The following is a 19,836-nucleotide window of genomic DNA, read 5'->3' on the forward strand; positions in this document are numbered from 1 at the left end:
CTTCTATTACCAAAGAACAGCCCAACCAGTTTGTACAGAAGTCCCTGTAGTTACTGACTAATACACCTTAGCAAAGTACAGTCACTTAAGTATTAACCCCCCGACTTTGAGCAGTTATGTCTGCAAACGTATCTTTTAATAAGACTCTAATAAGAATCAATAATAATCAATAACAGAACACATACACACACCCACACACACACCTGGAACCGTTTATGCTGCACTAGCAAAACTACAGAACACTGCTAAACACATATATCACAGTATAGAAAAATGAGTCACAGTGTGTGTGTGTGTGTGTGTGTGTATCTGTATGTGTGTGTATAAATTTAGCTTTGGCAGACGTCAACTTGATTTACACTCACTCGCTCACCACTCACACCCCTCCCACCCACAAACACCACTTTTCCAAACTGCACACGCACACACACAAACACACACACACCACTAATCCTTTTCCACTCACACTGATTTGCTGACTGCATTACAGACAGAGCACAGTAAAGTCATAATGAAGGAAGAATCAGGTGCTGTGTACCTTACGAGGGGCTGGCGTCTGTCTCATCATTTTGGCGAGAGAAGAGGACAAACACACATACACAAACACCCAAACGTCCGTGTACACACACACACACACACACACACACACACACACAGCAAGGGGAGGAAAAAGAGTAGAAAGGCAGAGGAAGGTTCAGTCACATTGACAGAGAGACACAGAGAGGAGAGCAGGCCAGATCTTTAGCAAAAGCACGAACACAATCACACACACACACACAGTGGCGGGCAAGCTGAAGACACACACGCACACACACGCACACACAGACACGGTGCTGCAGGTAGTCGCTGTTGAAATGGCAGCACAGGTTCTTTTCCTCTCCCCGTTTGTTTTGCTGCAGCAGCCGAATCCGTCCCTTTTCCTCCCCTTTTCTCCAGCTACAGCGGTTCGGTCGCTCCCTCACTTCTGCAACTCATCTCTTCACCTCTCCATTACAGCCCTGTCATCTCTCTGCAAGCCCTCACACAGCCATCCCTCTCTCCCTCAGCATCCATCTATCGCTCTCTCTCCCGCTCCCTCTCTCTCCCTTAATCTCCTCCTCCTCCTGTCTCCACTGCTCTTTTGTGCCAACGGCTGCCTAGCAAGCACATTACATCACTAGCCTCCCTCCCTCCCTTCTGGACGAGAGACCCAGACAGCGAAAGGGGAGAGAGAGAGAGAGAGAGAGACAGTGAGAGTCAGGGAATGATAGGATGGTGAGACAGAGAGAGAGAGAGAGAGAGAGAGAGAGAGAGAGAGAGAGAGAGAGAAAGGGCAGCGAGAGACAGGAAAAGATAGGGGAGAGAGAGTGAGAAAGAGAGAGGAAGAAGAGGAAGGGAGGGCGATCGAGGTGTTGGGGTGAACTGATGGAAGTCTGCCCTGTATCCTAGCAACGTTTCTTCAGTATTCCTCTATGGGCTAATTACACTGAGCTTTCCAAAACAATGGGGAAAGAACACACACTCTGTGTATCTATCCGCGTGTGTTTTGGGGAAGGTCCTACACTATATGGACAAAAGTATTGGGACACCTGCTCTTCTGAAATCAAGGGTATTAAAAAAAGAGTTTATCCTGCTTTTGCTGGAGTAACTGTCTCTACTGTGCAGGGGAGGCTTTCTAATAGATTATGAAGCATTGCTGTGAGGATTTGATTGCATTTAGCAACAAGAGCATTAGTAAAGTCAAGATCATGGAAAGTCATGGACGATCACCACCCCACCTCATCCTCAACTCATCCCAAAAGTATTAGATGGAGCACCATCATTCCAGAGAACACAGTTCTTCCACAGCTCCACTGCTTAGCTCCTGTGAGCTTTACACCCCTCTAGCCCACACCTGGCATTAGGCATGATGCCAATAGATTCATGTTTATCTATGTGTGTGTGTGTGAGTCCCAAAGTCCTGACACTGTACAAAAACAAACCTGCTGTATGTGTATGTATGTGTGTGTCTGTCTTTAATGTATTAGTGCACTCAGGGTGTGCAGATGCAGCATCATTGGAATATCCATTACGGAGAGAGGGGGAGAGAGAGAGAGATAAAGAGAGGGAAGGAGGGCAGAGAGAAGAGAGACAGATTGATAGATCAGATTACAGCTCTGCAGAGGAAAGAGAGAGGGATGGAATGGAGCGAGAAGTAGATAGAGGAGACAGGAATAGTAGGACTTCAGGAGGAGAGTTATTACAGTCTTCTCATACACACTGCACTGCAGTGATTAAGCCCAGTTAAGGCACAGTTAATAAATAATTGGACAGTTTGGTTGTTTTTAGCTCACTGGATATCAAACACTAAAGTAGAAATTAAGATTTAGCATGAGTTACATCAACAGCCTATAAACAATACAAGCTGTAATACTGGAGACAAAGTTATTAAGAATTAATAGTAATGTAAATAGCTCTTTTTTAGTTCCTACATCTTTCTCAGGCTTTCTCAGGCCTCTAGTCTTATAGTCTGTAAACAGTAGGTAAATGTTCAGGTCAGCTGTTTGAGGTGACCAGTCCTGAAGTGTTATCTTCTTTGACCCTGAAAATCTCAATAGCTTAGTTAAATAGTATGTACTGAGTCACTTTCTCACTCCAAATAGAATCTTGGTCCAGTGAGTGTCGATGCTGTTGGAGCTAAACCGTTATGATGATGATGCCGCATTTCAGAAATAATTGTCAATATTAAAAAGAAGGGTTAATGATAATGTCTTAAAATTCAAAGGGGCAGTCTGTAATTTAACTCCACAGCCATTGAGTGTCACTGCAAGTCCACTGTGTAGGAGTCAAAACAACAGAAATTGGTTACTGTGCAGACTGCACTATATACAACGTAAGGAACTATCCCACATCTCCTGCACTGTTCACTATAGGTATGTAGGGTTTTATTAGATACTGTACATATAATACAGAATCTATCCCTATGCTGAATATTTACACTACTTATGAAAATGTCAATCAAATGTTTCAGGTTCTTACTGTTTAAAGGTTTGTTAATAAATCAATGAATAAACAATGAATTTATAATTAATTAACAAGAAGGGTAACATATTAAAAATAAAAACAAATGGAAAAATACAGAGATCTATGTACTGCACAAACAGCACTGCTGAAGCACTGATAAAAAAATTTAAAGGCCCATATCCAACATTTTTCTTTTGTTTTGTTATTTTCCTTGAGGTCAATTAAAATGTTTGTGTGGGTTTATGTATCAAAAACATATTTATACCAATATGAATTTTAACATGTCCATTTTTTTGCAGCTTAGAAACAGAAACAGGCCGCTTTTGTTACTGTGCCTTTAACACTGATATATGCTCTGATTGGCTCTCCGCTAATGTGCTTCATTAAAAAAATCTGTCTGGGTTGAAGCTTTCGGTCACAGCTTCAATATGAATAGGCGGGGCTAAACTACTGTAGGTTAAACAGCTAGATATATGAAGATGTGTTTGTTTTTCATGACATCGCAAAATCATTGACTGTAATTTTTGGGGTTTTTTGCTGATTCATTTTCGTATATGGACTCTGAAAGTCTGAAATGTAAGAAACGCTGCTTACTCAGACAGTACTCAGAGGCAGAAAAGTACCCAGTCTTGTCCGATTCAAAGTGCAGTATCCTATTTTATTGGCAGTTAATGCTAACACAGCTAAACACTAGCCAACAGCTATCGATACGTCAGGGCATACTGTTGCCTTTGTGGTTTAGTTAGATACCTTTTTTCACTGCATTGCCTTCTAAGGCTCTGACAGCAAGACATCAAGGCAGCTGCCAAAATGATGATGTGTAGCTCAAACATCTATGGTAGAGCAGGTCTGCTGGTTCTTCTCTGAGTAAATTCATTAACCAGACAAGAACTTCCTTAATTTATATGCTACAAATGTTGTGTAAAAAGCATTTGTAAATAGACTATGTGACAAAAGTATTGGGACACATGATCATTCATTGTTTCTCTTGAAATCAGGGGTAAAAAGGTTTATCCAGCTTTTGTTGGAGTAACTGTCTCTACTGTCCAGGGTGGGCTTTCTACTAGATTTTGGGACATCGCTGTGAGGATTTGATTGCATTCAGTGACAAGAACATTAGTGAGGTCAGGATGTTGGATTATCACCACCCCACCTTATCCCTAACTCCCAAACTCATATTAAAAGAACTGGATGGAGCACCATCATTATAGAGGTCCACTGCTCCACAGCTCAATGCTGAGGGGCTATATACCCCTCTAGCCCATGCCTGGCATTAGTCATGGTGTCAACAGGTTCATGTTGATCTGCTCCTATAGAGAGTCCTATTCAATACTTCTCTACAAGGACTAGACAAGCTGTGTGTGGATGCATTTGCACATCTGTGTTATGGGTGCATAATAAAGTAGCTGAATGCATTTATTAGAAGGGGTGTCCCCAAACATTTGGACATATAGGATATAAAAATGTAACTTAATGTTTAAAGATTCAGTTTTCTTTAGGATTCCACAAAAGGTTGCTTTATTATCCTCAGCTTTGTGAAGAAGGGTACATCATCAGAAATGCCAGGTTCTTGTCCCCACTAGTACCAGAAATACTGTTGCTTTGTCTGAAGGTTGACATTTAAAAAAGTAGCTTTGCAGACACGACTGGGCGAATCTGATATTTCAGGATTGATCCAGACCAGGCCCTGCCAGACTGTGGCCTGAGCTCAGACACCGAGATCTTCAGAGAGAATTCAGGCAGATCATGCTCAGTGAGGCAGATATAATGCTCCCTCAGAGAACCCCTCAGCTGTAAACATCACCAGAAGAAACTGAAGGTGCAGATGTGAAGCGGCTTGTAAATAAAGCTTATTAATTATGCATCTGACAGACTGATACGCTGTAGACATGTTTATTCTGTGTTCACTGAAGCTTAAGCACGACCTTTCAATGATGAAATTCTGCTGAACTCATGCTGATTAAAAGATTTTTCTTGCATGCTCTGGAATGAATTAGCCCATTTTAGGCCTAAATGCAAATGTTGGCTCAAGCTGGGATGCTGGAAGACAAATGCATATTGCTCAAGACTCTGTTGTGTAAACATGACAGGAAACATCTTCAGATTATCAGATTGTATGTGCTGTATAACGGCAACTTGCAGTCTAACTGGTCGCTTAAAGGCACAATCCAATATTTTTCAAATACCACAGACAATAATTTTGATGCATTTCCCTCTAAAACCTATTGATTCAAAATACCTGTATAAAATGTTTTAATGATTATAACTGAGAAGCTGCTGTCAGTGTGCCCTGTGCCCTATTCACTATATAGTGCACTACTGAGGTTCCATCATTTTGTAGTAGTGTGGAAAACCTAATGCACGTTACAATCCCACAATGCACTGCAATCTATAGTGTACAGATGATATAGACTAAACAGACATGGAATACATATAATCCATTGCATTGTTTGGTGTGCAGCTTCTCTGAGGCAGACTTAAGACACACTTAACAAGGTGTCCGAAGTCATCCATTACCTTGTGGAATTCTGTTTCCTATAATAGTGCTCTATACAGTGATCTGGATTTTCACATGTAGGGGATCGGACAAAGATTTGGATTTGCAAAGTATTGTGGAAATTGTAGTGGATTTACATGTAGAATAGATGCTAACATTTAGATTTTACTGCTTAATTACAGTGGCTTGCAAAAGTATTCATCAAACCTGGCTGAGCTTGAGCTATTTTGCAAAGACGAATGGGCAAAACATCTCAGACATACCCCAAAAAACTGGCAGCTGTAACAGCAGCAAAAGGTGGCTCTCAAAGTATTGATATAGGGTACTTAGAATACTTTTGCATGTCACACTTTTAAAATTTTTATTTGATTACAATTCTGAAAACCATGTATAATTTTCATTCTCCTTCACAATTATGTGCTATCTCAAATCTCAACAAAATACATTTACATTTGTGATTGTAAGGTGACAAAATGTGAAAACATTCAAGGGGTATGAATACTTTTGAATGGCACTGCAATACACTACAGTTGTGATTTTGGGAGAAACAGTAAATGAGCAGGTGTAATACTTTTGTCCATAAAGTGTGCCATGAAACAAATGTAACCAGTACTGTTTATGTACTGTATGGATCCAGTGTTCAAAAATTGGAATTGTTAAGAGTGTAGTTCAGAATTTGCAATAAATGTTCATTCATGGAATTCCGCAACTGCCCGCTGGCTTCTCTACAGGTGAGTTTTGATTCAATAGGTTTTATTTTAAGTACAGAAAAATGTTCTAAAATTATTGTCTGTGGTAACCACCAGTGTGATGGAGTCACACATCATTTGCAGGTAAACTCTCCCTCCCTCTCATTACTTCACTTTATCTCTCTCTCTCTTTCTCTCTCTGCACACATAGACATATACATATAAGCATGCTTATTAACTACACACGTAAGCCATCAATCACAAGACTGAGCCAGGCTGCAAATGACTAGCAGACAAGAGCGTACTGACGAGAAATGGGAATCCATGATACAACCTACACACACATTTATATATATATATATATATATATATATATATATATATATATATATATATATATATATACACATATACCCACACACACACACACACACACACAGAGTCAGTAAATGACAGGTTTTGACGGCATGCAGCGGAGCCGTTTTGGAGCTACAGTTACAGAGGTTAGAGAAACATGCAGCACCTTTTTGGGTTTGACTCCTCGCTGCACACTCAGAGGAAGGAGGAAGAGGTGAGAAGTTAAAGGACAAAAGGTCAACCAGTTGTTAAGTGCTGGCAGAGGAAGTGGAGAGCACACATACATGCACACTGCCCACAGACTCTCTGTTCGACAGTGCTGAAGCCATTAGACCCACAGTCAGTAAGAGAGTTGAGGAAAGTCAAACAGAGAGTGAGTGTATGCACTGTGTGTGTGTGTGTTAATGTGTATTATTCGAGTGTGAGGCGGAGTGTGTAAGTGTGTGAGTAAGTCACATTACACATTTGGAAAACAGTATTGCTGTTTATGTGTTACACTGTCACAGGAGTATGACGCATCAGTCAGACAGAAATAAACACATATGAAGACGCACTCATGTGGAGAAAGTGAAGATGATGAAGGACAGGAGCTCATAACTCATAACTACACCCCCCTCTGCTGGACTCAAACGGTAATAAAGTCCACCGACTACAAATTATGTCAACAAGGAGCAATGACACACGTATATACATACACACACTCACACATACAACAAACACAAAGATTGTAGTGATAACTTATCACTCACCACTTTACTGGCCTTGGGAGCTTCAAGAATCTCTGTGGACAAGAGAATGTGTATATCACATGAGATATGATACAGACAAACAATATCAAATTTAATACTGTAAAAAAGATACACAGTATTTATGCTATTTAAAGAGTAACAGACTAATCCTAACCTTAACAAAATGAAATATTTGAACAATGCAACAACAAAACAACAAACATTTGCTTTTTTTTTGAATTAAATCGCAATTAAATTGCATTATACACAATATTCACATTTTTAGGATGCACTGATATATATGCATATAAATCTACACTGTGCATGCATTTATGCATGTATATACATTTACTATATATCAGTATCTATATATGCATATGAATCTATGGTGTGCATGTATTTCTATCAACATATACATTTACTGCACATCTATTTCTACATATGGTACTTCATATATGGTGTGCATGTATTTATATATAGATATAAATTCACATCTGTTTCTATATATAGAAATTAAGATATGATGTACATGCATTTGTATGTGCATATCAATTTACCTTACATATCTATCTATATATATATATTTATCTATAAATTAATCTATGGTGTACTTGAATTTATATGAGCATATACAATTCAGTACAGTTGCATTTGTGTATATAAGCATATAAATGCACTTGCATTTATGTGCAAATGCATCTGATTTTATACATATAATGTACTGGTTATTTGCATTTATAGGTGACATAAATGGTTTTAGTGGTTGGTTACAGTGCCTATTCATATGGTATAGGTATCACTTTGATTAAATAATAAATGTAATGCTAAAATGGACTGCAGGGATAATAAAAATGTATTGTGTATTATGTAAACACCTGCATTTATAATGTATACATGCATATGAATGTATACATGCAAATTCCTTTTTATTTCTATTTACTTTTCACTCTGTTGTCGTATGTGGCCGGTCAGTTATCAAAGCATTTCACTGCTAGTTGTACTGTGTAAGAGTAGTGTATGTATGAGACAAATAAACTTTGATTTGATTTGACTTGAATTCACCATATACTATTTACTGCTCTTTTAAATATACATCCATTGTATCAATTCACCTATGTATTTACATTTTACTATAGTAAAGTTCTGTAAGTTTTTCTAATGTCACCAAAAATATACTATTTTTACCTCGTTTAGGCACTTTAGAAGTGGCAGGTTCAGGGGTGTCAGGTGACGTTGTGTCTGCTCCATCGTCCACCAACTGGATCTACATTGGGCGAGAGACATAAGGAGAAAGAACGAGGAGGGCTTGCATAATTTCACATCACTGGAGACAAATGAACTCAGTAGGTAGCTTGTGCTCTACCTGTGACTGGCGTACAAATATCCCATGGTTCTCCAGGCAGGTGAAGTAGCGCTTGCCTTGCACTGTGCCGTCGTTCTTGCCTTTTGGTTCCTCCAGGATGACCCCCACCCATTTCCCAGAGGCAAAGAGTGTGTTGCCGATGTAGGCCACTGTGCCGCGGTGACCTTTACCAATGACCTCCACCAAGGAGCCCACCTTTACTGGCCGTCCACCTCCATCTGAACTCATCCTGCTGCTGCCACTGCTAGTGGTCTGAGAGGGGGAGGGGGGAGATAAAGAGAGAATATATTAAAAAGTATACTATACTTTTTATCTTTCAAATTTTTACTTCTATGTCTCTGAGGTTTGCTCAGAAATTTGAGTTCAACACCAAGTCAAATTTGGAATTTAGCTTCATGCGGGCTAACACTGCTGCAGCTGAACGGACCTAACCTCCCCAAAACACCCCAAATTAAATGTTATGTCAGATAATACCTGGATTTCTGCACTGATTTCTAATTAAATGAGATATGACTGTTATCTAAGTCCCAATTATAGACAAGCATAATCTAACTAATCATGTAAGACAAAAACACCGGTCTAATTAAGCACTGAGTAACTATATCCACAGTGCAAGTTACAAAAAGTAAGTTGTAGGTAGGTGTGCTCTTGTGTCCAAAAGCTAACTGGTAAATGTTTTTTCAATGAACCCCTTAACACGGCAAGGCTTATTACACACTAAGGTATATTCCTCAGTAACTATAGGGACTTCTGTGTAAACTGGTGAGGTTATGTTTTGGTAATAGAAGTTTGTAATATCACTTTTGACCCAGCAGTGGGTCATAGGCTGTTTAAGGGGTCAAAGAGAGGATATTGGAATTATGTTTTTTTTTTGCGCCTGCCTCAGTGCCAGAGTGTCTTGCAATCATTGAGGGAACAATAAATTTAAATGTGTATCAAAATCTTTTACAGGAGAATGTAAGGTCAGCAGTCTATGATCACAAGCTGAAGAGATGCTGGGTGACAAAAACAAGAACACAATTAAATCCACTAAGTAATTGTTAAATGAAGAAGTTGTGTTGTGTTTTGGAAGAGCCACACAGCTTACAAGGTATCCCAGAAATATTTATGAACTGAAACACTTTTGTAGGGAGGAGTGGTCTACAATTCCTTCTCCATGTTGTGCAGATCTTATTTGTAGCTACAGGAAACCTTTGGTGAAGGTGATGGTTGCTATTCAAGGGTACTTCAATGGTACACTTACTTTTTCTAGCCTGCAATTTACTCAATGATCAGTACAAAAGTTTATGTGTTATTAGTTTAGTTAGATTGTGTTTGTCTTTAACTGTGACTTAGATAATGATCAGACCACATTTAACATCTGCATTATTAAGTTCACCAAGAAATAATTTAAAACAAGGTACTTTAATTTACCCCTTCATGTAGAAAGGCTTATTACACACTAAGGTGAATTATTCTGCAGAAACTGGTGGGGCTATTCTTTGGTAATAGAAGTTTGTCATAACACTTTCGGCGTGCCGACTGGCCATGGGCTGTTTGATGGGTTATGGAGATGAACTTGGAAGGGTGAGGCATGGAGAGCATGGTTAACGACAAATCTGCTCTTCTCAAGAAAGATTAGTTGTCTTGATGCATACAACTTTCAGAAGAGGATGTGTTATAAACACACATGAAGCTGGAAAAAGCTCCGAAACATTGCTAAAGACCTAGGTAGACTGTGGATGTTTACTCAATGTGTTCAACAATGTACAGTACAGTTTGTGTGTTAATAGTTTAGATTGGGTTTGTCTAAAGTTGTGACTTTGATAATAATCAGACCACATTTTATTAGTAATCAAAAAGGAAATCCAGTTAGTTCCACACTGGTTCACTCACTTTTTCTTGCAACTGTATGAGCAACAAAACCCTTGATGGTTCTGTAATAACCTGTGAACATGCTGTGTGGTCACTGATTACTTTCTGCATAGTTGTGCCACAAAGAGATATGCTACTGATTTACTCATGGAGATACTTTAACACATACAGGGTTACTTTAACCACATTTCTGATATATAAAGCCTAGCATGTAGTGTGTTGAATTTATATTCCATTTCATAATAAAATACTTTGTTAATAAAGCTCCTTTTAAGTGAAGGCAGTGTATTTCCGTTTAGCTGAAATATGCGGTCAGTTGTAAAGAATGTCTGGAATTAATAAAATGTTACTGAGGGGATGTAGTTTTACTCAGGCATTTAAAGACTTATTTAAGATTACAATAAAACTAATATAATGGATGTTGAAACATCCAAAAAAAAGACATCATAAAAACTTTAATTCTGGCTACTGTGGAGATTCTAACACGAGACACAGATGTTAGATCTGTATAATGTCTTTATATATATATATATATATATATATATATATATATATATATATATTGTTTCGTACCGCTGTATTCACTCAATTTTTTTATCTACCCAGGATCACTGGCCACAAGTCGCCAGTCCATGGCAGGGTACCACACTCATCTGTTGTTCCACACATGCTCAAATGTAGGGGCAACTTAGCATAGCCAATTCACCCACCATGTGTTTCTGGGAGGTGGGAAGAAACCTGAGTACCTGGAGAAATCCACACAGAGACACAGGGAGAACACAACAAACTCCTCACAGACAGAGAGCAGAGCAAAGACTGAACCCACAACCCCAGGTACACTACTTGCATGTGTACCTGACATTAATGAATTATTACCTAAGCCTCACCACATCATTTTGGTATGGATGTCCTTAGCAAATTGTACATGGGCTATTCTAGAACTGGGGGTACATTTCATGTCTCCCAGATAAACCATTTGTTCTTTTTCAAAAAAAAAAAAAAGTCTTTATTCAATCAATTTATATAGAAAATACTTGATGTATGTAAATGAATCCCAGCCCACACAATATTGACTGCTTTTGCCTCCTGATTTATAAAGTTAACTTGAATTTACATGGAATAATTAAGTCAATTCTTTGGTGCTATAAATTAAATAGCATAGAATATCAATTTCCTGTATGTCATTTCAGTATTTAAAACTTATATATATATATATTTAAGTCTGTTCTGGTCGACTCTGCTACCCCTAAAAAAAAAAGCACAAAATCTGCAAACAGTTCTGCACTCAGTGACATCACTTCCTCTGGAGGGAAACATGTGGAAGGCTGTGAGATTGTCAAATGTCTAATTTCATTATTTTGTATAAAATGTTGAGGGTTAATCGACAGTATATTAATTATTGGTCAGATTTGTTATTGTGATATTGAGTGGCTCGTCCATTCATTTACATTTAAGGCATTTAGCAGACGCTCTTATTCGAGTCAACTTACAAAAGTGCTTCGCTGTTTCTTCAGAAAATGCCCTTAGCTAGTTTGTATAGATTAGGATCCAAAAGATACCTCTTAACTTAGATACTACTAAACACAAAAGTCAGTATGGAGACACAATGCTACACTTCGCCCAAGTACTCTTCAAGTGGGTCTTCAGTCTGCATTTAAAGACAGCGAGCACCTCTGTTGCTCGAGCATTCAGTTTTTAGGAAATGATAATATACAATTCTGTTTGTAGACATGCCGTGTGAAACCTATGTAGTTTAAGGAGTTAGGGCACAAAACAGTGAAATGAGAACCCTGCTATTGTTAACTCAAATGTTTTTAAAAAAAACAGTGTATTGATAACAAACTGACTGATGAGTGAAATCTTTCCATATTGGAAATGTACCTGCAATTCCAGAATGGGCCACATATAACAGATAAAACTGACATGACTTGTTTTTGTCTTGAGCACTGTTACTTACACTCAGTATGTTCACCTCTGAACCGTTCAGTCTGTTCTGTACAGTCATGCCAATGAAGCTATCCTGAATTGCATTTCATTTAATTGATTAAATTGAGACAGACAAGAGAGGGAGAGAAAAGAGACAGAGAGAGAGAGAGAGAGAGAGAGAGAGAGAGAGAGAAGCTCTATAAATGTCACTAGGGGCATTTGAGGACATTAGGACAGCAGTATGTTAGCATCTGAGACTTTAAGTCTGTACCATTCCATTCTCTGTCCAATCCAAAAAACAAATCACACCAGGCCATACATAATTAGTGGCTTTCCTCTAGTAATGAACCTCTTCTCTCTACACATCCTAGCTTAAAAATCCAGGGTCACCCACTGGAGCAGAGATGGTTAAGGGCCTTGCTCAAGGGCCCAACAGTAGCAGCTTAGCAGACCTGGGTTTCAAACACACAACCCTGTGATCGATAACCTAATGCATTAACCACTGAGCCACCACTGCTCTGATAGGGTATTCTCTGTTACGGACGGGCAGTGTGGGAAATATTACCCAGCACTCAGATTTAAATATTCTAAATCAGAGTGTGACTCAAATCCTGCAGCTCTTGAACACACACACACACACACACACACACACACACACACATATCTCAGGGAGAGTAATTAAAATACCTGCATTCTCAGATCACACACACAGTCATACATGTTTTGCTGAAGTTATCTCCCTATCTTCCCACAAACCTTCCAAAATTTAAGCACTTCCTATCCTCTCAGCAGATCACCTTACACAGCAGGAGCCTAAAGGCTAAAGGCTATGCTGCACAGCCCATCCATGATTTCTAGTAATGACCGAACTTGTGCGCTTCTAAGGACACAAACCTTCAGTATATGTCCAAATGTTTGTGGACACAACTTCTAATGACTGCATTCAGCTACTTTAAGTTGAACACATTGCTGACACAGATGTGCAAATGCATGCACACAGCTTACCCAGTCCCAATAGAGACATACATAGGTAGAGACATACATAGGAACAGATAAACATGATGAAGATACTGACACCATGCCTTATGCCAGGCATGGGCTAGAGGGGCATAACGCCCTCCAACATCAAGCTGTGGAGCAGTGGAACTGTGCACTCTGGAATGATGGGGCTCCATCCAGTACTTTTGAGATGTATTTTTCATATTCCTGATTTCACAAGAAGAAAAAAAATCTACGAGAAGGTGTCCCAATATGTTTGCCCGCAGAGTGTGGCAAAGAGATACAGCAAAAAGGCGAGGTGAGGGAAGAATGAGGAGCTGGAAATAGATTTATTTCTTCTTTTCTTGGTGAACTTCAGGGATCTATTCATAGAACGCAGCAGGTCACTGCAGACTGACAGCTACTATAGAGAACAAAGACAGGCTGACTCACATTGACTCATGCATGCTCAGATTTACATTTTGGTGCAAAACCATGAGCTCCTCAACTTCATCACTGCACTAAGTTCTTAGGTACAACGCAGACAAGGGTTATGATAGTGACTCAGCAAAAATGGGATGTGACTATGGAGAGAGAGAGAAAGCGAGAGAGAGAAAGAGAGAGAGAGAGAGAGAGATTGCTTTAATGACCAGGCAGGAATGTGCTTTCACTGCAGGCACTAAATAATTAAGCCCTGTGTGACAGAGGATTGTTATTGAGGATTGGGCCTCCATGCTATAGAGCTGCTATGGAGCTGCTGAAGAGCAGCCTATGTGTAGGAATTCTAAAGGATTTTGCTACATCCACTGAGCTGATGGTGGATTGTGTGCATGCATATTTGCATACCCAGTATAGGCACATTAACGGGTGAACACTGCTTTGTTTTTTTTGGGTTTGAGGTGGCACCAGCCAGCCTAGTCGGCTCTGAAAATTCGCTGTTTGTGAGGAATTAAATCTCTTGGGTGCAGGCCACACTGTTCTCAAACACAAAGACTTCCTGCAACAGCTCTGTTTTGCAGCATGAGGACATTAAAGCATTTAACCAATAATATTCTACAATGTGTGTGTGTTTAGATATGCTTGTGTGCTCTTTTACCCTTTAGGCCATGATATATGAGCATCTACAGTCCAACAGAAGTGCTCCAGGGAACATGAATAAATTAACATGCACAAACAACTAAACACACACACAGACACCTTGGACAGGTCACTCCATCAAGAATGCAATTCAACTGATGCAGAAGTCATCATTAGGCAAATGCTGCTTATGCCCATAGCATTAGCCTACTGTAGGAGGAAACCACCAGTGTTTTAGGAGGACTAAACATTTGTGCAACCCAATGTACCCGACATTCTACAAATAATGACCGTATCTGTATGCGGATGTTATCTTTAAAAGAGTTCCTACTGGTGAAATGCTCATTAGACTGCCTGCCTGCAGCTTCGAGATATGCTGTGGGATTACAGTACTAGAGATTCAGTGCTCTGGCTAATAAACCTGGTCTGAATGCAGGCTGGAGATATGAGAGAAGCTTTGATTAAAGACTGAAATATCCAAATCAAGGGTTTACAGAGTATTGTCATGATAAACAAAGTATCGGCAGGATGGAGCAAAACATGCACTCTTAAAAGTAAAGATTACTAGATGGTTCCAGGCTTGAATGGACAGTTATGGGGAGATGCTTCTTTCCAACCCCATGAGGGCACTCTTAAAATAAAGACTCTTAAGTGGTTCTTGGTCTAGATGTATAGTTATTTTATAGAACTTTTACACCATTGTGGAGGTCCTTAAACTTTACAAATTCTCTTCACGCTACATATATCTTTTACAATGATTGATCATCCATTGTTCTGCTGGAATCAAAAGTGTTTCTTCCAAGACATTGCTCTAGAGAAGTCTTCTTGCCAGTGTACGTTTGAAAGTGTGGCCTGATGCAGATACAAATTCCAAGATAAATTCCTAGACCAACATGTGAGTTGGTTCATTTAGGTGGAGGCCCTTTAAACTTTAAAAAGGTTCTTCAAATTCATACACTTTGCTCTATTATAACACTTACTGAAAGATTCTTAAGGGAACCGAAACACGGCCCTTCGTGCCACATAACCTGACATTTCGCGTGTTTAGAGGAATTTGCATTAATGGCCAAAATGCCAATGACCCCATTTACACCAAATCACCTCATGTGTCTTGAGGATCAGGAGGATATCTGGATAAGGCCAAGCCACAAAAAATTGCATGTGATCACTAAAGTCTGATACACATTTGAGCCAAATGTTATAGCAGTGTAAACAAATCTGTCTCTCCAAGACACATTCTACAACCAAAACCCCTCCCAGTTCAACCCAAACATCAGTAATAATTGCTGTGCAATGAGCGAATCTGCATATTATCATCATCACAGTATACAGATTTCAGTCTAACTAAATGGAGTGTAAATGCATGTAGCTAAAATCTTATCAGGATACAATCCAGATAATGTGTAAATAGGGTCAATGTGTCACAGCCAAGACACACCATACACTCTTAAAAAGAAATGTTCTGGTTTGAGGGTATGGTTCTAGGTTCTAGGTTCTAAAAACCCCTAGACCATGTAAGCCAAACCAGAATATAGAGGGTAAAGGTAAAATTTGTAAAGATGATGAGGTGGTTTAATACAGTCTTAACAAAAAATGAAAAACTGATGAAAAGCGTTTAAAAGTAAAGTGATGTAGAACCACTATATTTTGTGGATGCTTTAATACACTTCAGAAAGGTTCACTTTAAAAAGGTTCAGAACCTCACATCTCACTCACAAAAATGGCATTAATGTTTATACACAAAAGTGTATGCAAAGGCCACAAAGAAGATGGACAGATACCTGCACACATGCTGCAAATGCGCCGACATACAGAAACAGATGATGTCCTGGATGAATGCTGAATTCAATAACAGATAATTAAACTCAAACACAGTCCAGTAATGATTTCATCGGATGACATCATCATGTGTCATTTCAGTCTGCTTCCGGTCATCCAGCACTGCTCAGGAAACACAACGCTGCTACTGGACCTTTTAGGCACTTGAAAGTCTGTTCTTCAAGCATATGTGTTCTCTTGTGAATTCTCTAATAGTGAAACCATAGGAGTGATTCTTCCAGTGTCTCACATCCATACCTCAACACACTGCCCTTAACCAATACAGCAGGTCAATATCGCACTGCCCAGCTCTCTCTCTCTCTCTCTCTCTCTCTCTCACAATACTACAACACACAGGTACGCCTTTCATTTTAGCAAATGAGGACAAAAGAACATGTCAGACAATAGCTTACAGGTTTTAACCATCATGCATGAATGAAAGTGAGAGAGAGTGCATGTCCATGCCACTCACCCTGCTGTAAGTGTATCTCTTGGTCTGAGACATGCTGCTCCAGCGTCCCCGTTGACAATTCTCTGCCTTCTTCTAGACAGTAATATGGTCTCTACCTCTCTCACCCTCTCTCTCTTGTTGCCTACCTCCCCTCCCTTCCATCACACATCCCTCAGTCTCCTCTCTCTGTCCATAGATAATGCCTGTCTGGAACTTGCTGTCTAGTTCAGGTCCAATAGGGTGAATCCAGGTCCAGCAGAGGTTCAGCAGCACTGCCTGATGGCCACCAAACCAGAGGTGAGCAGGAGAATCAGCCCAGAGCGTCGTGAGCAGGCAAGTGTGTGTGTGTGTGTGTGTGTGTGTGTGTGTGTGTGTTTGGGGTGATGTGTCAGTTCAGCTGCGTGTGCGTGTGCGAGAGCTGTCAGAGTGAACGGTGCATATATATGTACATGTGTGTGAGTGTGTGTATGTGTGTGACTGGTGCTGGTGGGTGAGTGTGTGTGTGTGTGTGTGGGGGGGGGGGGGTGGAGAGCAATGCTACTGCGCTAGTGTCTGCGCTGCTTTCTGCAGGAGAGCCATAGAGACAGTGCTGGGTCCTAAAGCCCTCCACACGCAGGAATCAGGGCTATTAAATGGTCTGGTAATAGTTACTGGACTACTGCCTTCTGAACACCTACTAGGACTGAGATTCTGTAAATCTGAAATTGAATTTCAATTGAAAATGCAATATGCAAATGAGCCTACTAACCAATCAAATTAGCCCACACATCAATCAGACAAGCCCACTAACTAATCAAATGAGTCCACTAACCAATGCAATGAGCCCACCAACTAATCAAATGAGCTCACAAAACAATCAACAAGCCCATAAACCAATCAACAAGCCCACAGACCAATCACTTTAATTGTAATTTAATGTAATCCAACTACAGTAAATTATTTTGGTCTAAGTAATGTAGCCCAGTTTGTAGCCATGTCACATGTTACATAGAAACCAAGTAAATCCTAGTTGATCTTATGAGGCAGGCAAACATAGCTTATAAGCCCTTAAATTCTGGTAGACAGAAAAGTGTAAAAGTGTTGCCAGTGCTGAATTCAGGGTTGTTGAATTCAGGGGGGGAAGTTATTTCTAAGGGCCTGTGACTGACAGGAGCCCTAAAAATAGATTAATTTAGTAATTTTGCAGAATTGCATCTTTTCAAGGGGCCAAAATCCCAGGCAGTGCCCCTGGTTAAAATACAACTGTGAATGTTAAAATTAAAATTTGCTATGTAGTATATAAGCAAGTAATCAAATTATTTCTGAAATGTTTACTGTAATTGAAGTTTGCTGGCAACCGTCCCTTTTGTAGCCAAGGTGGCAAATACTGAGTCAGACAAAGCTGCAGCTGAATGAAAAATAACACTTTTTTATTAAAGGTGCAAAGCACACGTACCTAAATCTGAACCTTAACTGTTATGGGCTCAGTGGGTGGTGCCTTCATCATGTAATGGAATGTGGTGGAGAGGCACAGTCACTAAAGAACTGTTAATTCATGAGGTATAATTACAAAAGCAACATGTATTAAGAACTAATTATTCAAATACATTAATCAATGATTCCTGCTGTCCATGCACCTCTCCCATCCCAATGTCTTAGAACATAACACCCCCTGTGTCCATATGCTGAAGCTTTACAGGACTACACATGGACTTACCTCTGATAAGCATATTGTCACTGCCATACAGAAACCTTGTGTTTCCATTTTTATTGATTTTACCTTTGACATAATTTTAAGCTGGTATTTAAAGAGATGTAAAATTACAAATGAATAAACTGATATAGGCATCTGAACATGAGCACACACACTAACCCACTGGCAAAGTCATCCCTATGATAGTGTAATAGCATAGTTATAGCAGGCCTAGGTTTACGAGTACACCAGTATACTAATAAGAGTTTCTTAGACCAGTAACGTCACAGACAAGCATAAAATGACATGATGTACATGCTCAGAGGTCTAACACAGTTATAAAACACAGTATAGGATACATCTGTGACTCACTGCCATTATTCCTCCCAGAGGTTCTTAAAAACAACCTAAACCGATTCACAACAACAACACACACTCTCAAACATTTCACATTAAACTACAGTCTTTGTATGTTACACTGTTACTGTGTCCTTTTATGCTTACAGTACCCGCTCTTCTAAAAGACCATACTATTCTTTCCAGTAACAGCGAGAGGTCATAGGTCTGCTCTAGACAAAGCAGAGGGAAGTAGTAGTAGTAGTAGTAGTAGTAATGTAGTGTTCATCAGTCTTAGGCATCTTAGGCTTCATAAATTAGGAACTGTATCTTGTTTCTCAGAAATAATTCTAGAATCCATAAACCATAGACATTTTAGCCCAGAAAGCTTCACTGTAACAATGTCCACACACATATCTGAACTGATAACACTTCAATCTACATTCAAGGCATTAAGCTGAGGCTCTTTTCAGACAAACACCCAAGATCGATTGAACACTAGTCTGCCACAGGGAGGGATTTTTTTGACAGTCTGAAAAAATTACACAAAAAGTATAGAATAATTCTATGTAGAAATAATATGAACAAATATATAAAGACATCACAACTCTGCATTTACAAATCAAAAGATGGCATATCTGCATAGCTTAGATTTTTCTAGCCAAGAAGAAAAACAACATGATGTCTATGACTCTCAAAATGTAAATATTTTTTAATTTTTAAAAAATTCCAAAATACTATACATGGCAAATAACTCAAATAGTACATGGTCTACGGTATTTAAGAGCACATCAAAATGACACAATTTCAAGTAATGTTATTTTGACCATTAGACGGAAGAGCAAGAGGAAGAGGATTTTTAATGGACTGGCAACGCTCCTGAACAAAGAGCCATTTTGGAGTGAAATGAGTTGGCTCCTATTGGTAAGCTGAGCCAACTAATGTGACTCACTGAGAGGTACCGGAATTCCCTACACCACAGCCATTCGTGTTCCCATTCCCAAGAGTGAATGTGTTTAATCGGGCAGGTCTCTTTAAGGCAGAGAGCCGGAGGAAGGCAGCCTCTCTATTCAGCCTCTCTCTTATTCTGCAGGCCTGTTTCAATGTG

At 39.5% G+C, this 19,836-nt stretch overlaps 1 protein-coding gene across 2 annotated transcripts in view; it reads right to left on the reverse strand.

The window, feature by feature from the left end:
* Window positions 1–19,836, reverse strand: part of dctn1b (dynactin 1b) — a 50,824-nt gene that overhangs the window by 29,597 nt on the left and 1,391 nt on the right. Inside the window, exons 1-6 of one of the 2 annotated variants that reach the window (XM_072677747.1) lie at window positions 16,742–17,225; window positions 8,617–8,868; window positions 8,439–8,517; window positions 7,275–7,306; window positions 6,692–6,712; window positions 539–556 (exon numbers count right to left, since the gene is read on the reverse strand). In XM_072677747.1, the coding sequence (XP_072533848.1) occupies window positions 539–556; window positions 6,692–6,712; window positions 7,275–7,306; window positions 8,439–8,517; window positions 8,617–8,868; window positions 16,742–16,774 (435 nt within the window). In that variant the 5' untranslated portion in view covers window positions 16,775–17,225. Of the gene's footprint in view, window positions 1–538; window positions 557–6,691; window positions 6,713–7,274; window positions 7,307–8,438; window positions 8,518–8,616; window positions 8,869–16,741; window positions 17,226–19,836 lie in introns of those variants that run through there. The other variant, XM_072677746.1, reaches the window with a different exon arrangement.

This window comes from Salminus brasiliensis, chromosome 4, assembly GCF_030463535.1.
Source record: "Salminus brasiliensis chromosome 4, fSalBra1.hap2, whole genome shotgun sequence".
In the NCBI taxonomy this organism is placed as follows: domain Eukaryota; kingdom Metazoa; phylum Chordata; class Actinopteri; order Characiformes; family Bryconidae; genus Salminus; species Salminus brasiliensis.